Genomic DNA, 17,500 nt, shown 5'->3' on the forward strand with positions numbered 1-17,500 from the left:
TCCCGGAGCTCCAGTCCAGAAATATATAGAGCGGGTGCTAGGCAGGCGGCCCCGTTGGAGATTGCAGGGGAGGCCGCGGGGGGGGGGGCGGTGCACCCCCTCTAGGAAGAGCAGTGGCGGCAGGCGTAGTTAGTGAGGGCGGGCATAGGGCTGCTGGGGGGTGTCAGCCGAGCTCGGCGGCACTCAGCAGCAGTATGGGGGGTCAGGTGGAGGACCAGTCTGTTGTGCGTGGTGTCTCCTCTGTGCTTTTTCCATTACAGGCTCGCGGCGGCGCTGAGACGGCTATTCTGGAGACGTTGCGGCAGGCTTTAGGCACGGCCCTGCCAGGACCGGCTCCAGTGTTGGCGGTCTCTGCGGGGGTTCCGGTGGTTTCCAGCACGGCAGGAATCGCGCCAGTGCCATTGCCGGTGGCGGCGGGTGTATCGGCCCCGCCAGGAGTTGCGGCAGTGGGACAACCTTCATTGCCAGGATCCGGGACGGTCGCAGGAGCATCTAACTCTACAGTGGCAGCAGGTGTCCACAGCGCACAGTCTACAGGCACACATACACTGATACAGGCAATTACACAAACACCAGTAGGACAAGGTAGCGAGCTTGTGCTGGGGGGGGCAGAGATGGCCTCGGGAGGGGCGCTGCAGGAAATATTGCAGGGAGTGCAGCGATTGGTTAAAGTAGTTGAGCAAGTTCAGGGGTCACAGCGTGCTGGGCCGTTAGCGGTTTGGACTGGGGGTGTTAGCTCAGGTATGAGTACGGGGGCCGGAGTGGTTGCGAGGCAGGAGCAGGGAGCGTCAACTAGCTCAGCGGAAACGGGGGTGCAGACAGAAAAGGAAGATGCAGCGGCTAAGCCGCTGCCGGTATCAGACGGGGCAAAAGCTAGTCTGTACATTTGTATGAGGGGGCCGTTAGGGGCTCATTTGAAACCAGAAGTAAAAGAGAAAATATGGAAAAAAGAGAATCTTGACATTTTCACGTTGTTGCCTTTGGAGCGCTTTAGTGTTGAAAGGTGGGAGAAGGGAAAGGAGCATAGGAAGGAGGAGGATGAGGAGAGGAGACGGTTTAGGTTGATTCCTCGTACATTCGGGAACTGGTTGAATGCGTTTGCTATATTAGCGAGCGTGGTGGGCGAGAAGCACCCGGAATGCTGTTCAGCATTGTGGTGTTACTTCGTGACGGTGTGGGATGCGTACAAGAACTATGGGGGTACGGCATGGTTGCAGTATGACGAGCAGTTTCGGCAGCGTATGTCGGTGCAACCGTCACTGGAATGGGATCACAGGGATATAGATCTGTGGATGCGATTGATGACGCTGCCTAAAACACCGGGGAAGGGGTCGTATTTTGGGGGAGTTCAGGTGGCAGGGACGTCCTTTCAGCCAGGGCCCGACGGGGGGAAGCTTGGGAGCCCGTTGGGTGGGGTTAAAAAGGGTGTGTGCTGGCATTTTAACGAAGGATCCTGTACATGGGGAGTCTCCTGTATCTTCCGGCATGAGTGCTCAGGGTGTGGGGGAAGTAATCACCCTTTCGTCAGATGTTTTAAGAGAAGGGGGGCACAGATGCAGCGGGGTGGGGACAGTGCTCAGAAAGGGGACAACCCCAGTGCGCCTCGCCGCAATGATGCCTTGGCTAGAGAGATACCCAAATAAGGAGAAAGCATTGTTGTTACAGGAGGGTTTTAGTGTGGGTTTTCGGATTCCGTTTAGAGAGGGGTTGGGGGGTTGTTTTGCAAAGAATCTAAAGTCGGTAGCGGAGTTTCCAGCGGTAGTGAGAGACAAGTTGGAGAAGGAAGTGGCGTTGGGGAGGATGTTAGGCCCGTTTTCTTCACCGCTGGTGGCAGAGTTGAGGGTGTCCCCGCTGGGTTTGGTCCCGAAGAAAGAGGTTGGGAAGTTTAGGCTTATACATCATTTATCCTATCCAAGAGGGGCATCAGTTAATGATGACATCGAGGCTTCTTTAACGTCTGTGTCATACACGTCTTTCGATGCGGCAGTAGCTTTAGTGAGGGAGACAGGGCGGGGGGCCCTTATGGCAAAAGCGGACATTGAGGCTGCGTTTCGGTTACTGCCGGTTCACCCGGAATCTATGCATTTGTTGGGGTGTTGCTTTGAGGATTGGTATTATGTAGATGCTTGCCTCCCGATGGGCTGCTCCATTTCATGTGCATATTTTGAAGCGTTTAGTACATTTTTGGAGTGGGTCATCCGGGAGAGTGCTGGTTCAAAGTCAGTTATACACTACTTAGATGATTTTTTATGTGTAGGGCCTGCCCGTGGCTATGGATGTAAAGTATTACTTGCTACGGTGGAGAAAGTGTTTGCCGAGTTTGGGGTGCCGTTGGCAGCAGAAAAAACTGAGGGTCCGGTGACAACATTGTGTTTTTTGGGCATTGAAATTGATTCTGAAAGGATGGAATGTCGCCTGCCGGCTGCGAAGTTAGAGGACCTTCGTTTGGGGGTACAGGAAGCCTTAGTGAAGAGGAAACTCACATTGCGCCAGCTTCAATCATTGCTGGGGAAACTGAACTTTGCTTGTCGAATTATGCCAATGGGGAGGGTGTTCTGTCGACGGTTAGCGCAGGCGACAGCGGGGGTGCGTAGACCGGATCATTTTATCAGACTACTCAGTGAGCACAGAGCGGATTTGATGGTATGGGACAGTTTTTTGGCGAAATATAATGGCCGGACATTGTGGATGGCCGCCCCGGTGTCCAACTTGGAGTTGCATTTGTATACGGATGCAGCTGGAGCAGTAGGTTATGGGGCGTTCTTTGATGGTGAATGGTGTGCCGGACCGTGGCCTAGGCATTGGGTGGAAAGGGGAATGACGGCTAATCTGTGTTTGTTGGAGCTGTTCCCGATCGTTATGTCGGTGGAGCTGTGGGGGAGCCTGCTTGTGGGGAAATGCGTGGTGTTTCATTGTGATGGCATGTCAGTCGTGCAGGTAATCAATCAACAAACGGCATCTTCTCCGGAGGTGATCGTGTTGTTGCGACATTTGGTGTTGCGCTGCTTGGAGTGGAATGTTATGTTTCGGGCAGTTCATGTTTCAGGAGTGGATAACACTATAGCGGACGCTCTATCTCGTCTACAGCTGGAAAAATTCAGGGGACTGGTGCCAGGGGCGGTGAAGGAGCCGAAGTTATGCCCGGACGCGGTTTGGGAGTTGGTAATTTGAGTATCTTGTACTGGATTCAGAGATCCTTGGTGCCATCCACGTGGTTGGCGTATCAGAAGGTATGGAAGTCGTGGTTTGTATTTCAGGATGACTGGTGTGCGGGAGGGTTGCCTTGGGCTAGAGGGGAGGCGGTCCTTTGTTATGTATCTGAGTTGTTGGATAAGGGCGTTTCTAGGGCTGGGGTCCAGAGGGCGTTGGCTGCATTGTCATTCTTGTTTAAACTGTGTGGGGGGGTGGATGATACCCAGGCGTTTATTGTCAGGCAGGCAGTTAAGGGGTATGTTAGGCGCGGGGGTCCTCCTGATGGTAGGAGGCCAGTGTCATTTAACTTATTGCATGAATTGTTAGAGATTTTGCCTGCAGTGTGTGTGTCAGGATACGAGCAAGCGTTGTTTAGCGTGGTTTTTTCCTGGGCGTTTTTTGGGGCGTTCCGGGTGGGTGAGTTGGTTAGTCCCAGAAAAAGCAGCCCTGGGGGTATACAAGGGCATCAGGTGGTAATGGGTGAGGATGAGTTGCGGATTACATTGGTGGGGTCAAAAACGGATAAGTATGGTAAGGGTTTTTTGGTTTCATTGCACAGATTGGGAGGTCATGTGGTTTGCCCGGTAGCGAATTACGAGACCTTTGTGGAAGTGCGCGGGGGAACTGCTGGCCCTTTGTTTATTCATGCTGATGGGTCTCCGCTGACGAGATATCAGTTTGTGGCGGTATTTCGTGTATATTGTTCACACTCCTTCCGTATAGGTGCAGCTACGGAGGCGGCTAGATGGGGTATGTCAGAGAACGAGGTGAAGCGCATTGGTAGATGGGAGTCGCGGCGCTTCCGGTCATACGTTCGCATACATAGGGTAGAGCGTTAGGAGGTAAGCGCTGGCAGGAGAGTAGTAGGCAGCCATGTTTATATGGAGGGGTATTGGTTATTGTGTTTATCTGTTTATTCATTATGGATAGGGTCACGTAAGTGCGTGGTTTGGATGTTTGGCCATTCCTTCATCTATTGGGCGGAGAAGAGAGCGCAGCTGGTAGGTCATTGGGGCTGGATGAGGAAATGGTAAGTGTTCGATGGTTCGGCTTTAGGGGATTGTGCTGGGATAAGGTAAGGTTTAGATTGGAGGGGGCTTTTAAGAGGTGGGGAGTGCCCGATGTGTTGGTTCTGCATGTGGGTGGAAACGATGTGGGAAGTTTCCCGATGCGGCCATTGATTAAGACGATAAAAAGGGATTTGTTATGGATGTTGGATGAGCATGCGGAGTGTCTGTTGGTGTGGTCTGAAATGGTCCGGAGATCCAGGTGGAGAGATGCGGTGTCGGTGCCAGTGCTGAATCGTACACGGAAGAAGATTAATAGAAGTGTTTTGAAGTTTGTGCGCCTGAATGGAGGTTTGGGGGTTCGCCATGATTTGCTTGAGGAGGAAGTGAGTTATACGGGCCCAGATGGAGTGCACCTGACGGATTTGGGATTGGATGTGTTCAATTACGGTTTGGCTGAAGCGGCTGGCTTTGCTGTGCGGGTGTGGAGCGGCATGGCGGCTTAAGGGGTCAAGCCGACATGCGGTGGCGGGAGCGGAGTTCTTGGCAACAGCTAATTCAACTGGTAAAGTGGAGAACAGGTTGAGAAAAAGATGGTGTGGTTATTTTAAGTCCGGAGGTTAAAGGGGTATTCTCGTCTGGGCATTCTCATTCAGTTTGATTAATCTGCCATTAATAAACATTTCTTCAATTAGATGTTATTAAAAAAAATGTTCCTGTGTGAAGATAATTTTCCATAGATGTAGTGATATGGTCCCTTAGAAACGAGATGGCTTCCTCGGATACGGCCACGTCTGCTGGAGTGATTGCACAAATAAACAAAAAGTTTTTGTATATGAAATATCTGAGAATTACTACATGTCCCACAGCCGTCCTGTGGTAATGATTGCTGAATCCTGGTGGTCAGGCAAGGCTCAATAGCGCATGTCTGGCCACTGCTGCCTAAATGATGGCTTCCTCGGTTACGACCACGTCACTAGTTTCTAAGGGACAACATGGCTATGTTAATGGGAAATTATCTTCACACCGAAACATTTTTTTTTAATAACATCCAATTGAAGAAATGTTTATATATGAAAGATTAATGAAACTGAATGTGAATGCCCAGACGAGAATACCCCTTTAAGAGGATTTTGCCAGGATCCTGCTTGGGGGTGGCCCTGGTTGGTTTTATTAAGTTTGATGGTTAGTCACCTCTGCTCGCGCCACTGGCTAGGAGCTTGGCGGCTAGTGGTTCTGGTAGTTGTGACATCGCACGCCGAGCGTGCTTTCTGAGTATATATATATATATTGGTTTAAAAGGCACCGGACGAATAGAACTATGGAAATATTGGTGGCAATTCGTGGAAGCTGTTGTCAAGGGCTCTGCTCACCCATCATTTTAATTTTGAAAAAGAATTGTTATATGATTGTTATATTATTGTGTTTTAATAAAGTTTGTTTTTTACAGATTGTAAACAAATTCAATAAAGGCTGTGACCAATCACCTTCCAATTCAAAAAGTTGTATGTATGTTTATTTAGTTAGAAGGGGTTGGTCAGGCAGATTCTTTCTACTTTCCTTTCATCTCTAACCTTACCGAGTCAGCAATTGCCTGGATCATGGATATGTGTAGTATGTATATGTATAGTATGTATAGTGTGTATATGTATAGTGTGTATGTGTATAGTATGTATGTGTATAGTGTGTATATGTATAGTATGTATGTGTATAGTGTGTATATGTATAGTATGTATAGTGTGTATGTGTATAGTGTGTATGTGTATAGTATGTATAGTGTGTATGTGTATAGTGTGTATGTGTATAGTGTGTATATGTATAGTATGTATGTGTATAGTGTGTATATGTATAGTATGTATGTGTATAGTGTGTATATGTATAGTATGTATGTGTATAGTGTGTATATGTATAGTATGTATAGTGTGTATGTGTATAGTGTGTATGTGTATAGTATGTATAGTGTGTATGTGTATAGTGTGTATGTGTATAGTGTGTATGTGTATAGAGTGTATATGTATAGTGTGTATGTGTATAGTATGTATGTGTATAGAGTGTATATGTATAGTGTGTGTATAGTGTGTATATGTATAGTGTGTATATGTATAGTGTGTATGTGCATAGTGTGTATATGTATAGTATGTATAGTGTGTATGTGTATAGAGTGTATATGTATAGTGTGTATGTGTATAGTGTGTATGTGTATAGTGTGTATGTGTATAGAGTGTATATGTATAGTGTGTATGTGTATAGTATGTATGTGTATAGAGTGTATATGTATAGTGTGTGTATAGTGTGTATATGTATAGTGTGTATATGTATAGTGTGTATGTGCATAGTGTGTATATGTATAGTATGTATAGTGTGTATGTGTATAGAGTGTATATGTATAGTGTGTATGTGTATAGTATGTATGTGTATAGAGTGTATATGTATAGTGTGTGTATAGTGTGTATATGTATAGTGTGTATATGTATAGTGTGTATGTGCATAGTGTGTATATGTATAGTATGTATAGTGTGTATGTGTATAGAGTGTATATGTATAGTGTGTATGTGTATAGTGTGTATGTGTATAGTGTGTATGTGTATAGAGTGTATATGTATAGTGTGTATGTGTATAGTATGTATGTGTATAGAGTGTATATGTATAGTGTGTAGGTGTTATGTATATGTATAGTGTGTATATGTATAGTGTGTATGTGCATAGTGTGTATATGTATAGTATGTATAGTGTGTATGTGTATAGAGTGTATATGTATAGTGTGTATGGTGTATAGTATGTATGTGTATAGAGTGTATATGTATAGTGTGTGTATAGTGTGTATATGTATAGTGTGTATATGTATAGTGTGTATGTGCATAGTGTGTATATGTATAGTATGTATAGTGTGTATGTGTATAGAGTGTATATGTATAGTGTGTATGTGTATAGTATGTATGTGTATAGAGTGTATATGTATAGTGTGTGTATAGTGTGTATGTGTATAGTGTGTATGTGTATAGTGTGTATATGTATAGTGTGTATATGTATAGAATGTATAGTGTGTATATGTATAGAGTGTATATGTATAGTGTGTATGTGTATAGAGTGTATATGTATAGTATGTATATGTATAGTGTGTATGTGTATAGTATGTATGTGTATAGAGTGTATATGTATAGTGTGTATGTGTATAGTGTGTATATGTATAGTGTGTATGTGTATAGTGTGTATGTGTATAGTGTGTATATGTATAGTGTGTATATGTATAGTATGTATAGTGTGTATATGTATAGTATGTATGTGTATAGAGTGTATATGTATAGTGTGTATGTGTATAGTGTGTATGTGTATAGAGTGTATATGTATAGTGTGTATGTGTATAGTGTGTATATGTATAGTATGTATATGTATAGTATGTATATGTATAGTGTGTATGTGTATAGTGTGTATATGTATAGTATGTATATGTATAGTATGTATAGTGTGTATATGTATAGTGTGTATATGTATAGTGTGTATGTGTATAGTGTGTATGTGTATAGAGTGTATATGTATAGTATGTATATGTATAGTGTGTATATGTATAGTGTGTATGTGTATAGTGTGTATGTGTATAGTGTGTATATGTATAGTATGTATAGTGTGTATATGTATAGTATGTATGTGTATAGAGTGTATATGTATAGTGTGTATATGTATAGTGTGTATGTGCATAGTGTGTATATGTATAGTATGTATATGTATAGTATGTATAGTGTGTATATGTATAGTGTGTATATGTATAGTGTGTATGTGCATAGTGTGTATATGTATAGTATGTATAGTGTGTATGTGTATAGAGTGTATATGTATAGTGTGTATGTGTATAGTATGTATGTGTATAGAGTGTATATGTATAGTGTGTGTATAGTGTGTATATGTATAGTGTGTATGTGTATAGTGTGTATGTGTATAGTGTGTATATGTATAGTGTGTATATGTATAGTATGTATAGTGTGTATATGTATAGAGTGTATATGTATAGTGTGTATGTGTATAGAGTGTATATGTATAGTATGTATATGTATAGTGTGTATGTGTATAGTATGTATGTGTATAGAGTGTATATGTATAGTGTGTATGTGTATAGTGTGTATATGTATAGTGTGTATGTGTATAGTGTGTATGTGTATAGTGTGTATATGTATAGTGTGTATATGTATAGTATGTATAGTGTGTATATGTATAGTATGTATGTGTATAGAGTGTATATGTATAGTGTGTATGTGTATAGTGTGTATGTGTATAGAGTGTATATGTATAGTGTGTATGTGTATAGTGTGTATATGTATAGTATGTATATGTATAGTATGTATATGTATAGTGTGTATGTGTATAGTGTGTATATGTATAGTATGTATATGTATAGTATGTATAGTGTGTATATGTATAGTGTGTATATGTATAGTGTGTATGTGTATAGTGTGTATGTGTATAATGTGTATATGTATAGTATGTATAGTGTGTATATGTATAGTATGTATGTGTATAGAGTGTATATGTATAGTGTGTATATGTATAGTGTGTATGTGCATAGTGTGTATATGTATAGTATGTATATGTATAGTATGTATAGTGTGTATATGTATAGTGTGTATATGTATAGTGTGTATGTGCATAGTGTGTATATGTATAGTGTGTATGTGTATAGAGTGTATATGTATAGTGTGTATGTGTATAGTATGTATGTGTATAGAGTGTATATGTATAGTGTGTGTATAGTGTGTATATGTATAGTGTGTATGTGTATAGTGTGTATGTGTATAGTGTGTATATGTATAGTGTGTATATGTATAGTATGTATAGTGTGTATATGTATAGAGTGTATATGTATAGTGTGTATGTGTATAGAGTGTATATGTATAGTATGTATAGTGTGTATATGTATAGAGTGTATATGTATAGTGTGTATATGTATAGTATGTATATGTATAGTGTGTATGTGTATAGTATGTATGTGTATAGAGTGTATATGTATAGTGTGTATGTGTATAGTGTGTATATGTATAGTGTGTATGTGTATAGTGTGTATGTGTATAGTGTGTATATGTATAGTGTGTATATGTATAGTATGTATAGTGTGTATATGTATAGTATGTATGTGTATAGAGTGTATATGTATAGTGTGTATGTGTATAGTGTGTATGTGTATAGAGTGTATATGTATAGTGTGTATGTGTATAGTGTGTATATGTATAGTATGTATATGTATAGTATGTATATGTATAGTGTGTATGTGTATAGTGTGTATATGTATAGTATGTATATGTATAGTATGTATAGTGTGTATATGTATAGTGTGTATATGTATAGTGTGTATGTGTATAGTGTGTATATGTATAGTATGTATAGTGTGTATATGTATAGTATGTATGTGTATAGAGTGTATATGTATAGTGTGTATGTGTATAGAGTGTATATGTATAGTGTGTATATGTATAGTGTGTATGTGTATAGTGTGTATATGTATAGTATGTATAGTGTGTATATGTATAGTATGTATGTGTATAGAGTGTATATGTATAGTGTGTATGTGTATAGAGTGTATATGTATAGTGTGTATATGTATAGTATGTATGTGTATAGAGTGTATATGTGTAGTGTGTATGTGTATAGTGTGTATGTGTATAGTGTGTATGTGTATAGTATGTATGTGTATAGTGTGTATATGTATAGTGTGTATGTGTATAGTGTGTATGTGTATAGTGTGTATGTGTATAGTATGTATATGTATAGTATGTATGTGTATAGAGTGTATATGTATAGTGTGTATATGTATAGTATGTGTATGTATAGTGTGTATATGTATAGTATGTATAGTGTGTATATGTATAGTATGTATGTGTATAGAGTGTATATGTATAGTGTGTGTATAGTGTGTATATGTATAGTGTGTATATGTATAGTATGTGTATGTATAGTGTGTATGTGTATAATGTGTATGTGTATAGAGTGTATATGTATAGTGTGTATGTGTATAGTGTGTATGTGTATAGTGTGTATGTGTATAGTGTGTATGTGTATAGTGTGTATGTGTATAGTGTGTATGTATGTGTATAGTGTGTATGTGTATAGTATGTATATGTATAGTGTGTATGTGTATAGTATGTATATGTATAGTGTGTATATGTATAGTATGTATGTGTATAGTGTGTATGTGTATATGTATAGTATGTATGTGTATAGTATGTATATGTATAGTGTGTATATGTATAGAGTGTATATGTATAGTATGTATGTGTATAGTGTGTATGTGTATAGAGTGTATATGTGTAGTGTGTATGTGTATAGAGTGTATGTGTATAGTGTGTATGTGTATAGTATGTATGTGTATAGAGTGTATATGTATAGTGTGTATGTGTATAGAGTGTATATGTATAGTGTGTATGTGTATAGTATGTATGTGTATAGTATGTATGTGTATAGAGTGTATGTGTATAGTGTGTATGTGTATAGAGTGTATATGTGTAGTGTGTATGTGTATAGAGTGTATGTGTATAGTGTGCATGTGTATAGTATGTATGTGTATAGAGTGTATATGTATAGTGTGTATGTGTATGGTGTGTATATGTATAGTGTGTATATGTATAGTGTGTATGTGTATAGTATGTATATGTATAGTGTGTATGTGTATAGAGTGTATATGTATAGTGTGTATATGTATAGTGTGTATGTGTATAGTGTGTATGTGTATAGTATGTATGTGTATAGAGTGTATATGTGTAGTGTGTATGTGTATAGAGTGTATGTGTATAGTGTGCATGTGTATAGTATGTATGTGTATAGTGTGTATATGTATAGTGTGTATGTGTATAGTGTGTATATGTATAGTGTGTATGTGTATAGAGTGTATATGTGTAGTGTGTATGTGTATAGAGTGTATGTGTATAGTATGTATGTGTATAGTGTGTATGTGTATAGAGTGTATATGTATAGTATGTATGTGTATAGAGTGTATGTGTATAGTGTGTATATGTATAGTGTGTATGTGTATAGAGTGTATGTGTATAGTGTGTATGTGTATAGTATGTATGTGTATAGAGTGTATATGTATAGTGTGTATATGTATAGTGTGTATATGTATAGTGTGTATGTGTATAGTGTGTATGTGTATAGTGTGTATATGTATAGTGTGTATGTGTATAGTGTGTATGTGTATAGTGTGTATGTGTATAGTGTGTATGTGTATAGAGTGTATATGTATAGTGTGTATGTGTATAGTGTGTATATGTATAGTGTGTATATGTATAGTGTGTATGTGTATAGTATGTATATGTATAGTGTGTATGTGTATAGTGTGTATGTGTATAGTGTGTATGTGTATAGTGTGTATATGTTTAGTGTGTAGTATGTATATGCATAGTGTGTATGTGTATAGTGTGTATATGTATAGTGTGTATATGTATAGTGTGTATATGTATAGTGTGTATGTGTATAGTATATATATGTATAGTGTGTATGTGTATAGTGTGTATGTATGTGTATAGTATGTATATGTATAGTGTGTATGTGTATAGTGTGTATGTGTATAGAGTGTATATGTATAGTATGTATGTGTATAGTATGTATATGTATAGAGTGTATATGTATAGTATGTATGTGTATAGTGTGTATGTGTATAGAGTGTATATGTGTAGTGTGTATGTGTATAGAGTGTATGTGTATAGTGTGTATGTGTATAGTGTGTATGTGTATAGTATGTATGTGTATAGAGTGTATATGTATAGTGTGTATATGTATAGTGTGTATGTGTATAGAGTGTATATGTGTAGTGTGTATGTGTATAGAGTGTATATGTATAGTGTGTATGTGTATAGTGTGTATGTGTATAGTATGTATGTGTATAGAGTGTATATGTGTAGTGTGTATGTGTATAGAGTGTATGTGTATAGTGTGCATGTGTATAGTATGTATGTGTATAGTGTGTATATGTATAGTGTGTATGTGTATAGTGTGTATATGTATAGTGTGTATGTGTATAGAGTGTATATGTGTAGTGTGTATGTGTATAGAGTGTATGTGTATAGAGTGTATGTGTATAGTATGTATGTGTATAGTGTGTATGTGTATAGAGTGTATGTGTATAGTATGTATGTGTATAGAGTGTATGTGTATAGTGTGTATATGTATAGTGTGTATGTGTATAGAGTGTATGTGTATAGTGTGTATGTGTATAGTATGTATGTGTATAGAGTGTATATGTATAGTGTGTATGTGTATAGTGTGTATGTGTATAGTGTGTATATGTATAGTGTGTATATGTATAGTGTGTATGTGTATAGTGTGTATGTGTATAGAGTGTATATGTATAGAGTGTATATGTATAGTGTGTATGTGTATAGAGTGTATATGTATAGTGTGTATGTGTATAGAGTGTATGTGTATAGTGTGTATATGTATAGTGTGTATGTGTATAGAGTGTATATGTATAGTGTGTATGTGTATAGTATGTATATGTATAGTGTGTATGTGTATAGAGTGTATATGTATAGTGTGTATGTGTATAGAGTGTATATGTATAGTGTGTATGTGTATAGTGTGTATATGTATAGTGTGTATGTGTATAGTGTGTATGTGTATAGTGTGTATATGTATAGTGTGTATAAGTATAGTATGTATGTGTATAGTATGTATGTGTATAGTATGTATGTGTATAGTATGTATGTGTATAGTATGTATGTGTATAGTGTGTATATGTATAGTGTGTATATGTATAGTGTGTATATGTATAGAGTGTATATGTATAGTGTGTATGTGTATAGAGTGTATATGTATAGTGTGTATGTGTATAGAGTGTATGTGTATAGTGTGTATATGTATAGTGTGTATGTGTATAGAGTGTATATGTATAGTGTGTATATGTATAGTGTGTATGTGTATAGTATGTATATGTATAGTGTGTGTGTGTATAGAGTGTATATGTATAGTGTGTATGTGTATAGAGTGTATATGTATAGTGTGTATGTGTATAGTGTGTATATGTATAGTGTGTATGTGTATAGTATGTATGTGTATAGTATGTATGTGTATAGTATGTATGTGTATAGTGTGTATATGTATAGTGTGTATATGTATAGTGTGTATATGTATAGTGTGTATGTGTATAGCATGTATATGTATAGTGTGTATGTGTATAGTGTGTATGTGTATAGAGTGTATGTGTATAGTGTGTATGTGTATAGTGTGTATATGTATAGTGTGTATATGTATAGTGTGTATATGTATAGTGTGTATATGTATAGTGTGTATGTGTATAGTGTGTATATGTATAGTGTGTATGTGTATAGTGTGTATGTGTATAGTGTGTATGTGTATAGTGTGTATATGTTTAGTGTGTAGTATGTATATGCATAGTGTGTATGTGTATAGTGTGTATATGTATAGTGTGTATATGTATAGTGTGTATGTGTATAGTGTGTATGTTTATAGTATGTATGTGTATAGTGTGTATGTGTATAGTGTGTATGTGTATAGTGTGTATGTGTATAGTATGTATATGTATAGTGTGTATGTGTATAGTGTGTATGTGTATAGTATGTATATGTATAGTGTGTATATGTATAGTGTGTATGTGTATAGTATGTATATGTATAGTGTGTATATGTATAGTGTGTATGTGTATAGTGTGTATATGTATAGTGTGTATATGTATAGTGTGTATATGTATAGTGTGTATGTGTATAGTGTGTATGTGTATAGTGTGTATATGTATAGTGTGTATGTGTATAGTATGTATATGTATAGTATGTATATGTATAGTGTGTATATGTATAGTGTGTATGTGTATAGTATGTATATGTATAGTATGTATATGTATAGTGTGTATGTGTATAGTGTGTATGTGTATAGTGTGTATATGTATAGTGTGTATGTGTATAGTGTGTATGTGTATAGTGTGTATGTGTATAGTGTGTATATGTATAGTGTGTATGTGTATAGTGTGTATGTGTATAGTGTGTGTGTATAGTGTGTATGTGTATAGTGTGTATGTGTATAGTATGTATATGTATAGTGTGTATGTGTATAGTGTGTATATGTATAGTGTGTATATGTATAGTGTGTATGTGTATAGTGTGTATGTGTATAGTGTGTATGTATATGTATAGTGTGTATATGTATAGTGTGTATATGTATAGTGTGTATGTGTATAGTGTGTATATTTATAGTGTGTATATGTATAGTATAAATGTGTATAGTGTGTATGTATATGTATAGTATGTATGTGTATAGTGTGTATGTGTATAGTGTGTATGTGTATAGTATGTATATGTATTGTGTGTATGTGTATAGTGTGTATGTGTATAGTGTGTATATGTATAGTGTGTATGTATATGTATAGTGTGTATGTGTATAGTGTGTATGTATATGTATAGTGTGTATGTGTATAGTGTGTATATGTATAGTATGTGTATAGTGTGTATGTGTATAGTGTGTATATGTATAGTATGTGTATGTATAGTATGTATGTGTATAGTGTGTATGTGTATAGTGTGTATGTGTATAGTGTGTATGTGTATAGTATGTATATGTATAGTGTGTATGTGTATAGTGTGTATATGTATAGTGTGTATATGTATAGTGTGTATGTGTATAGTGTGTATGTGTATAGTGTGTATGTATATGTATAGTATGTATGTGTATAGTGTGTATATGTATAGTGTGTATATGTATAGTGTGTATGTGTATAGTGTGTATATTTATAGTGTGTATATGTATAGTATAAATGTGTATAGTGTGTATGTATATGTATAGTATGTATGTGTATAGTGTGTATGTGTATAGTGTGTATGTGTATAGTATGTATATGTATTGTGTGTATGTGTATAGTGTGTATGTGTATAGTGTGTATATGTATAGTGTGTATGTATATGTATAGTGTGTATGTATATGTATAGTGTGTATGTGTATAGTGTGTATGTATATGTATAGTGTGTATGTGTATAGTGTGTATATGTATAGTATGTGTATAGTGTGTATGTGTATAGTGTGTATGTATATGTATAGTGTGTATGTATATGTATAGTGTGTATGTGTATAGTGTGTATGTATATGTATAGTGTGTATGTGTATAGTGTGTATATGTATAGTATGTGTATGTATAGTATGAATAGTATGTATGTGTATAGTGTGTATATTTATAGTGTGTATATGTATAGTGTGTATATGTATAGTATGTATATTTATAGTGTGTATGTATAGTATATATGTGTATAGTGTGTATGTATATGTATAGTGTGTATATGTATAGTGTGTATGTGTATAGTGTGTATGTGTATAGTGTGTATGTGTATATTGTGTATGTGTATAGTGTGTATGTGTATAGTGTGTGTGTATAGTGTGTGTATGTATGTGTATAGTATGTGTATGTATAGTGTGTATGTATGTATAGTGTGTATGTATGTGTATGTATAGTATGTGTATGTATAGGATGTATGTGTATAGGATGTATGTGTATAGGATGTGTATAGTGTGTATATGTATAGGATGTATGTGTATAGTGTGTATATGTATAGTATGTGTATGTATGTATAGGGTGTATGTGTATAGTGTGTATGTATAGTATGTGTATGTATAGTGTGTATGTATGTATAGTGTGTATGTATGTATAGTGTGTATATGTATAGGATGTATGTGTATAGTATGTGTATGTATGTATAGTGTGTATGTATAGTGTGTATGTGTATAGTGTGTGTGTATAGTATGTGTATGTATGTATAGTGTGTATGTATGTATAGTGTGTATGTATGTATAGTGTGTATGTATGTGTATGTATAGTATGTGTTTGTATAGTATGTGTATGTTTAGTATGTGTATGTATAGTATGTGTATGTATAGTATGTGTATGTATAGTATGTGTATGTATGTATAGTATGTGTATGTATAGTATGTGTATGTTTAGTATGTGTATGTATAGTATGTGTATGTATGTATAGTATGTGTTTGTATAGTATGTGTATGTATGTATAGTGTGTATGTGTATAGTGTGTATATGTATAGTATGTGTATGTATAGTGTGTATGTGTATAATGTGTATATGTATAGTGTGTATATGTATAGTATGTATGTGTATAGTATGTATGTGTATAGTGTGTATGTATAGTGTGTATATGTATAGTATGTATATGTATAGTGTGTATATGTATAGTGTGTATATGTATAGTATGTATGTGTATAGTGTGTATGTGTATGGTGTGTATATTTATAGTGTGTATATGTATAGTGTGTATGTGTATAGTGTGTATGTGTATAGTGTGTATATGTATAGTGTGTATGTGTATAGTGTGTATATGTATAGTGTGTATATGTATAGTATGTGTATGTATAGAGTGTATATGTATAGTGTGTATGTGTATAGGATGTGTATGTATAGTGTGTATATGTATAGTGTGTATGTATAGTGTGTATGTGTATAGTGTGTGTATGTATAGTATGTGTATGTATAGTGTGTATCTGCGGGGGGGGGGGGGGGCTCACCTGGGTGTAGTGTCCGCACATCTGTCCCTCCTGGCAGCTGTTCTCAGTGAAGTTGTAGAAGTCGCGCTCCCGGTGCCAGTCATCCAGACCCAGAGCCACGTCCAGAGCAGAACCGGACATGATGAAGAGGTTCTCCCCTCTGAAGCCGCGATCCGCGTTATGGTCCCAGATACATTTAGCAGCGTAAGAAGTCGCCAAATCTTCTAGAGACTCATCCCAGCGCTGCAACAGAGGGGGCACCGGAAGGAGGGAACGAGACAGACAGACAGAGAAAGAGAGAGACAGAGGAGAGGGAGAGAGACAGAGAGACAGAGAGAGACAGAGGAGAGGGAGAGAGACAGAGAGAGACAGACAGACAGAGAAAGAGAGAGACAGAGGAAAGGGAGAGAGACAGAGAGACAGAGAGAGACAGAGGAGAGGGAGAGAGACAGAGAGAGACAGACAGACAGAGAAAGAGAGAGACAGAGGAGAGGGAGAGAGACAGACAGAGACAGAGAGAGACAGAGAGAGACAGAGGAAAGGGAGACAGGGAGACAGAGAAAGAGAGAGACAGAGGAGAGGGAGAGAGACAGAGAGAGACAGAGAGAGACAGAGGAGAGGGAGAGAGACAGAGAGAGACGGAGAGAGACAGAGGAGAGGGAGAGAGACAGAGGAGAGGGAGAGAGACAGAGAGAGACAGACAGAGACAGACAGACAGACAGAGAGACAGAGACAGACAGAGAAAGAGAGAGACAGAGGAGAGGGAGAGAGACAGAGAGAGACAGACAGACAGAGAGACACAGACAGAGAGACAGACAGACAGAGAG

General features: G+C 37.4%; 1 protein-coding gene across 3 annotated transcripts in view; it reads right to left on the reverse strand.

Moving 5' to 3' along the window:
* Positions 1 to 17,500, reverse strand: part of LOC140085003 (uncharacterized) — an 85,184-nt gene that overhangs the window by 34,498 nt on the left and 33,186 nt on the right. For all 3 annotated transcript variants that reach the window (XM_072126500.1, XM_072126502.1, XM_072126501.1), the window contains exon 2: positions 16,695 to 16,916. In XM_072126500.1, coding sequence (XP_071982601.1) covers positions 16,695 to 16,916 — 222 coding nt within the window. The remainder of the gene's footprint in view (positions 1 to 16,694; positions 16,917 to 17,500) is intronic.

The sequence above is a fragment of the Engystomops pustulosus genome, chromosome 1 (genome assembly GCF_040894005.1).
Source record: "Engystomops pustulosus chromosome 1, aEngPut4.maternal, whole genome shotgun sequence".
Classification (NCBI taxonomy): domain Eukaryota; kingdom Metazoa; phylum Chordata; class Amphibia; order Anura; family Leptodactylidae; genus Engystomops; species Engystomops pustulosus.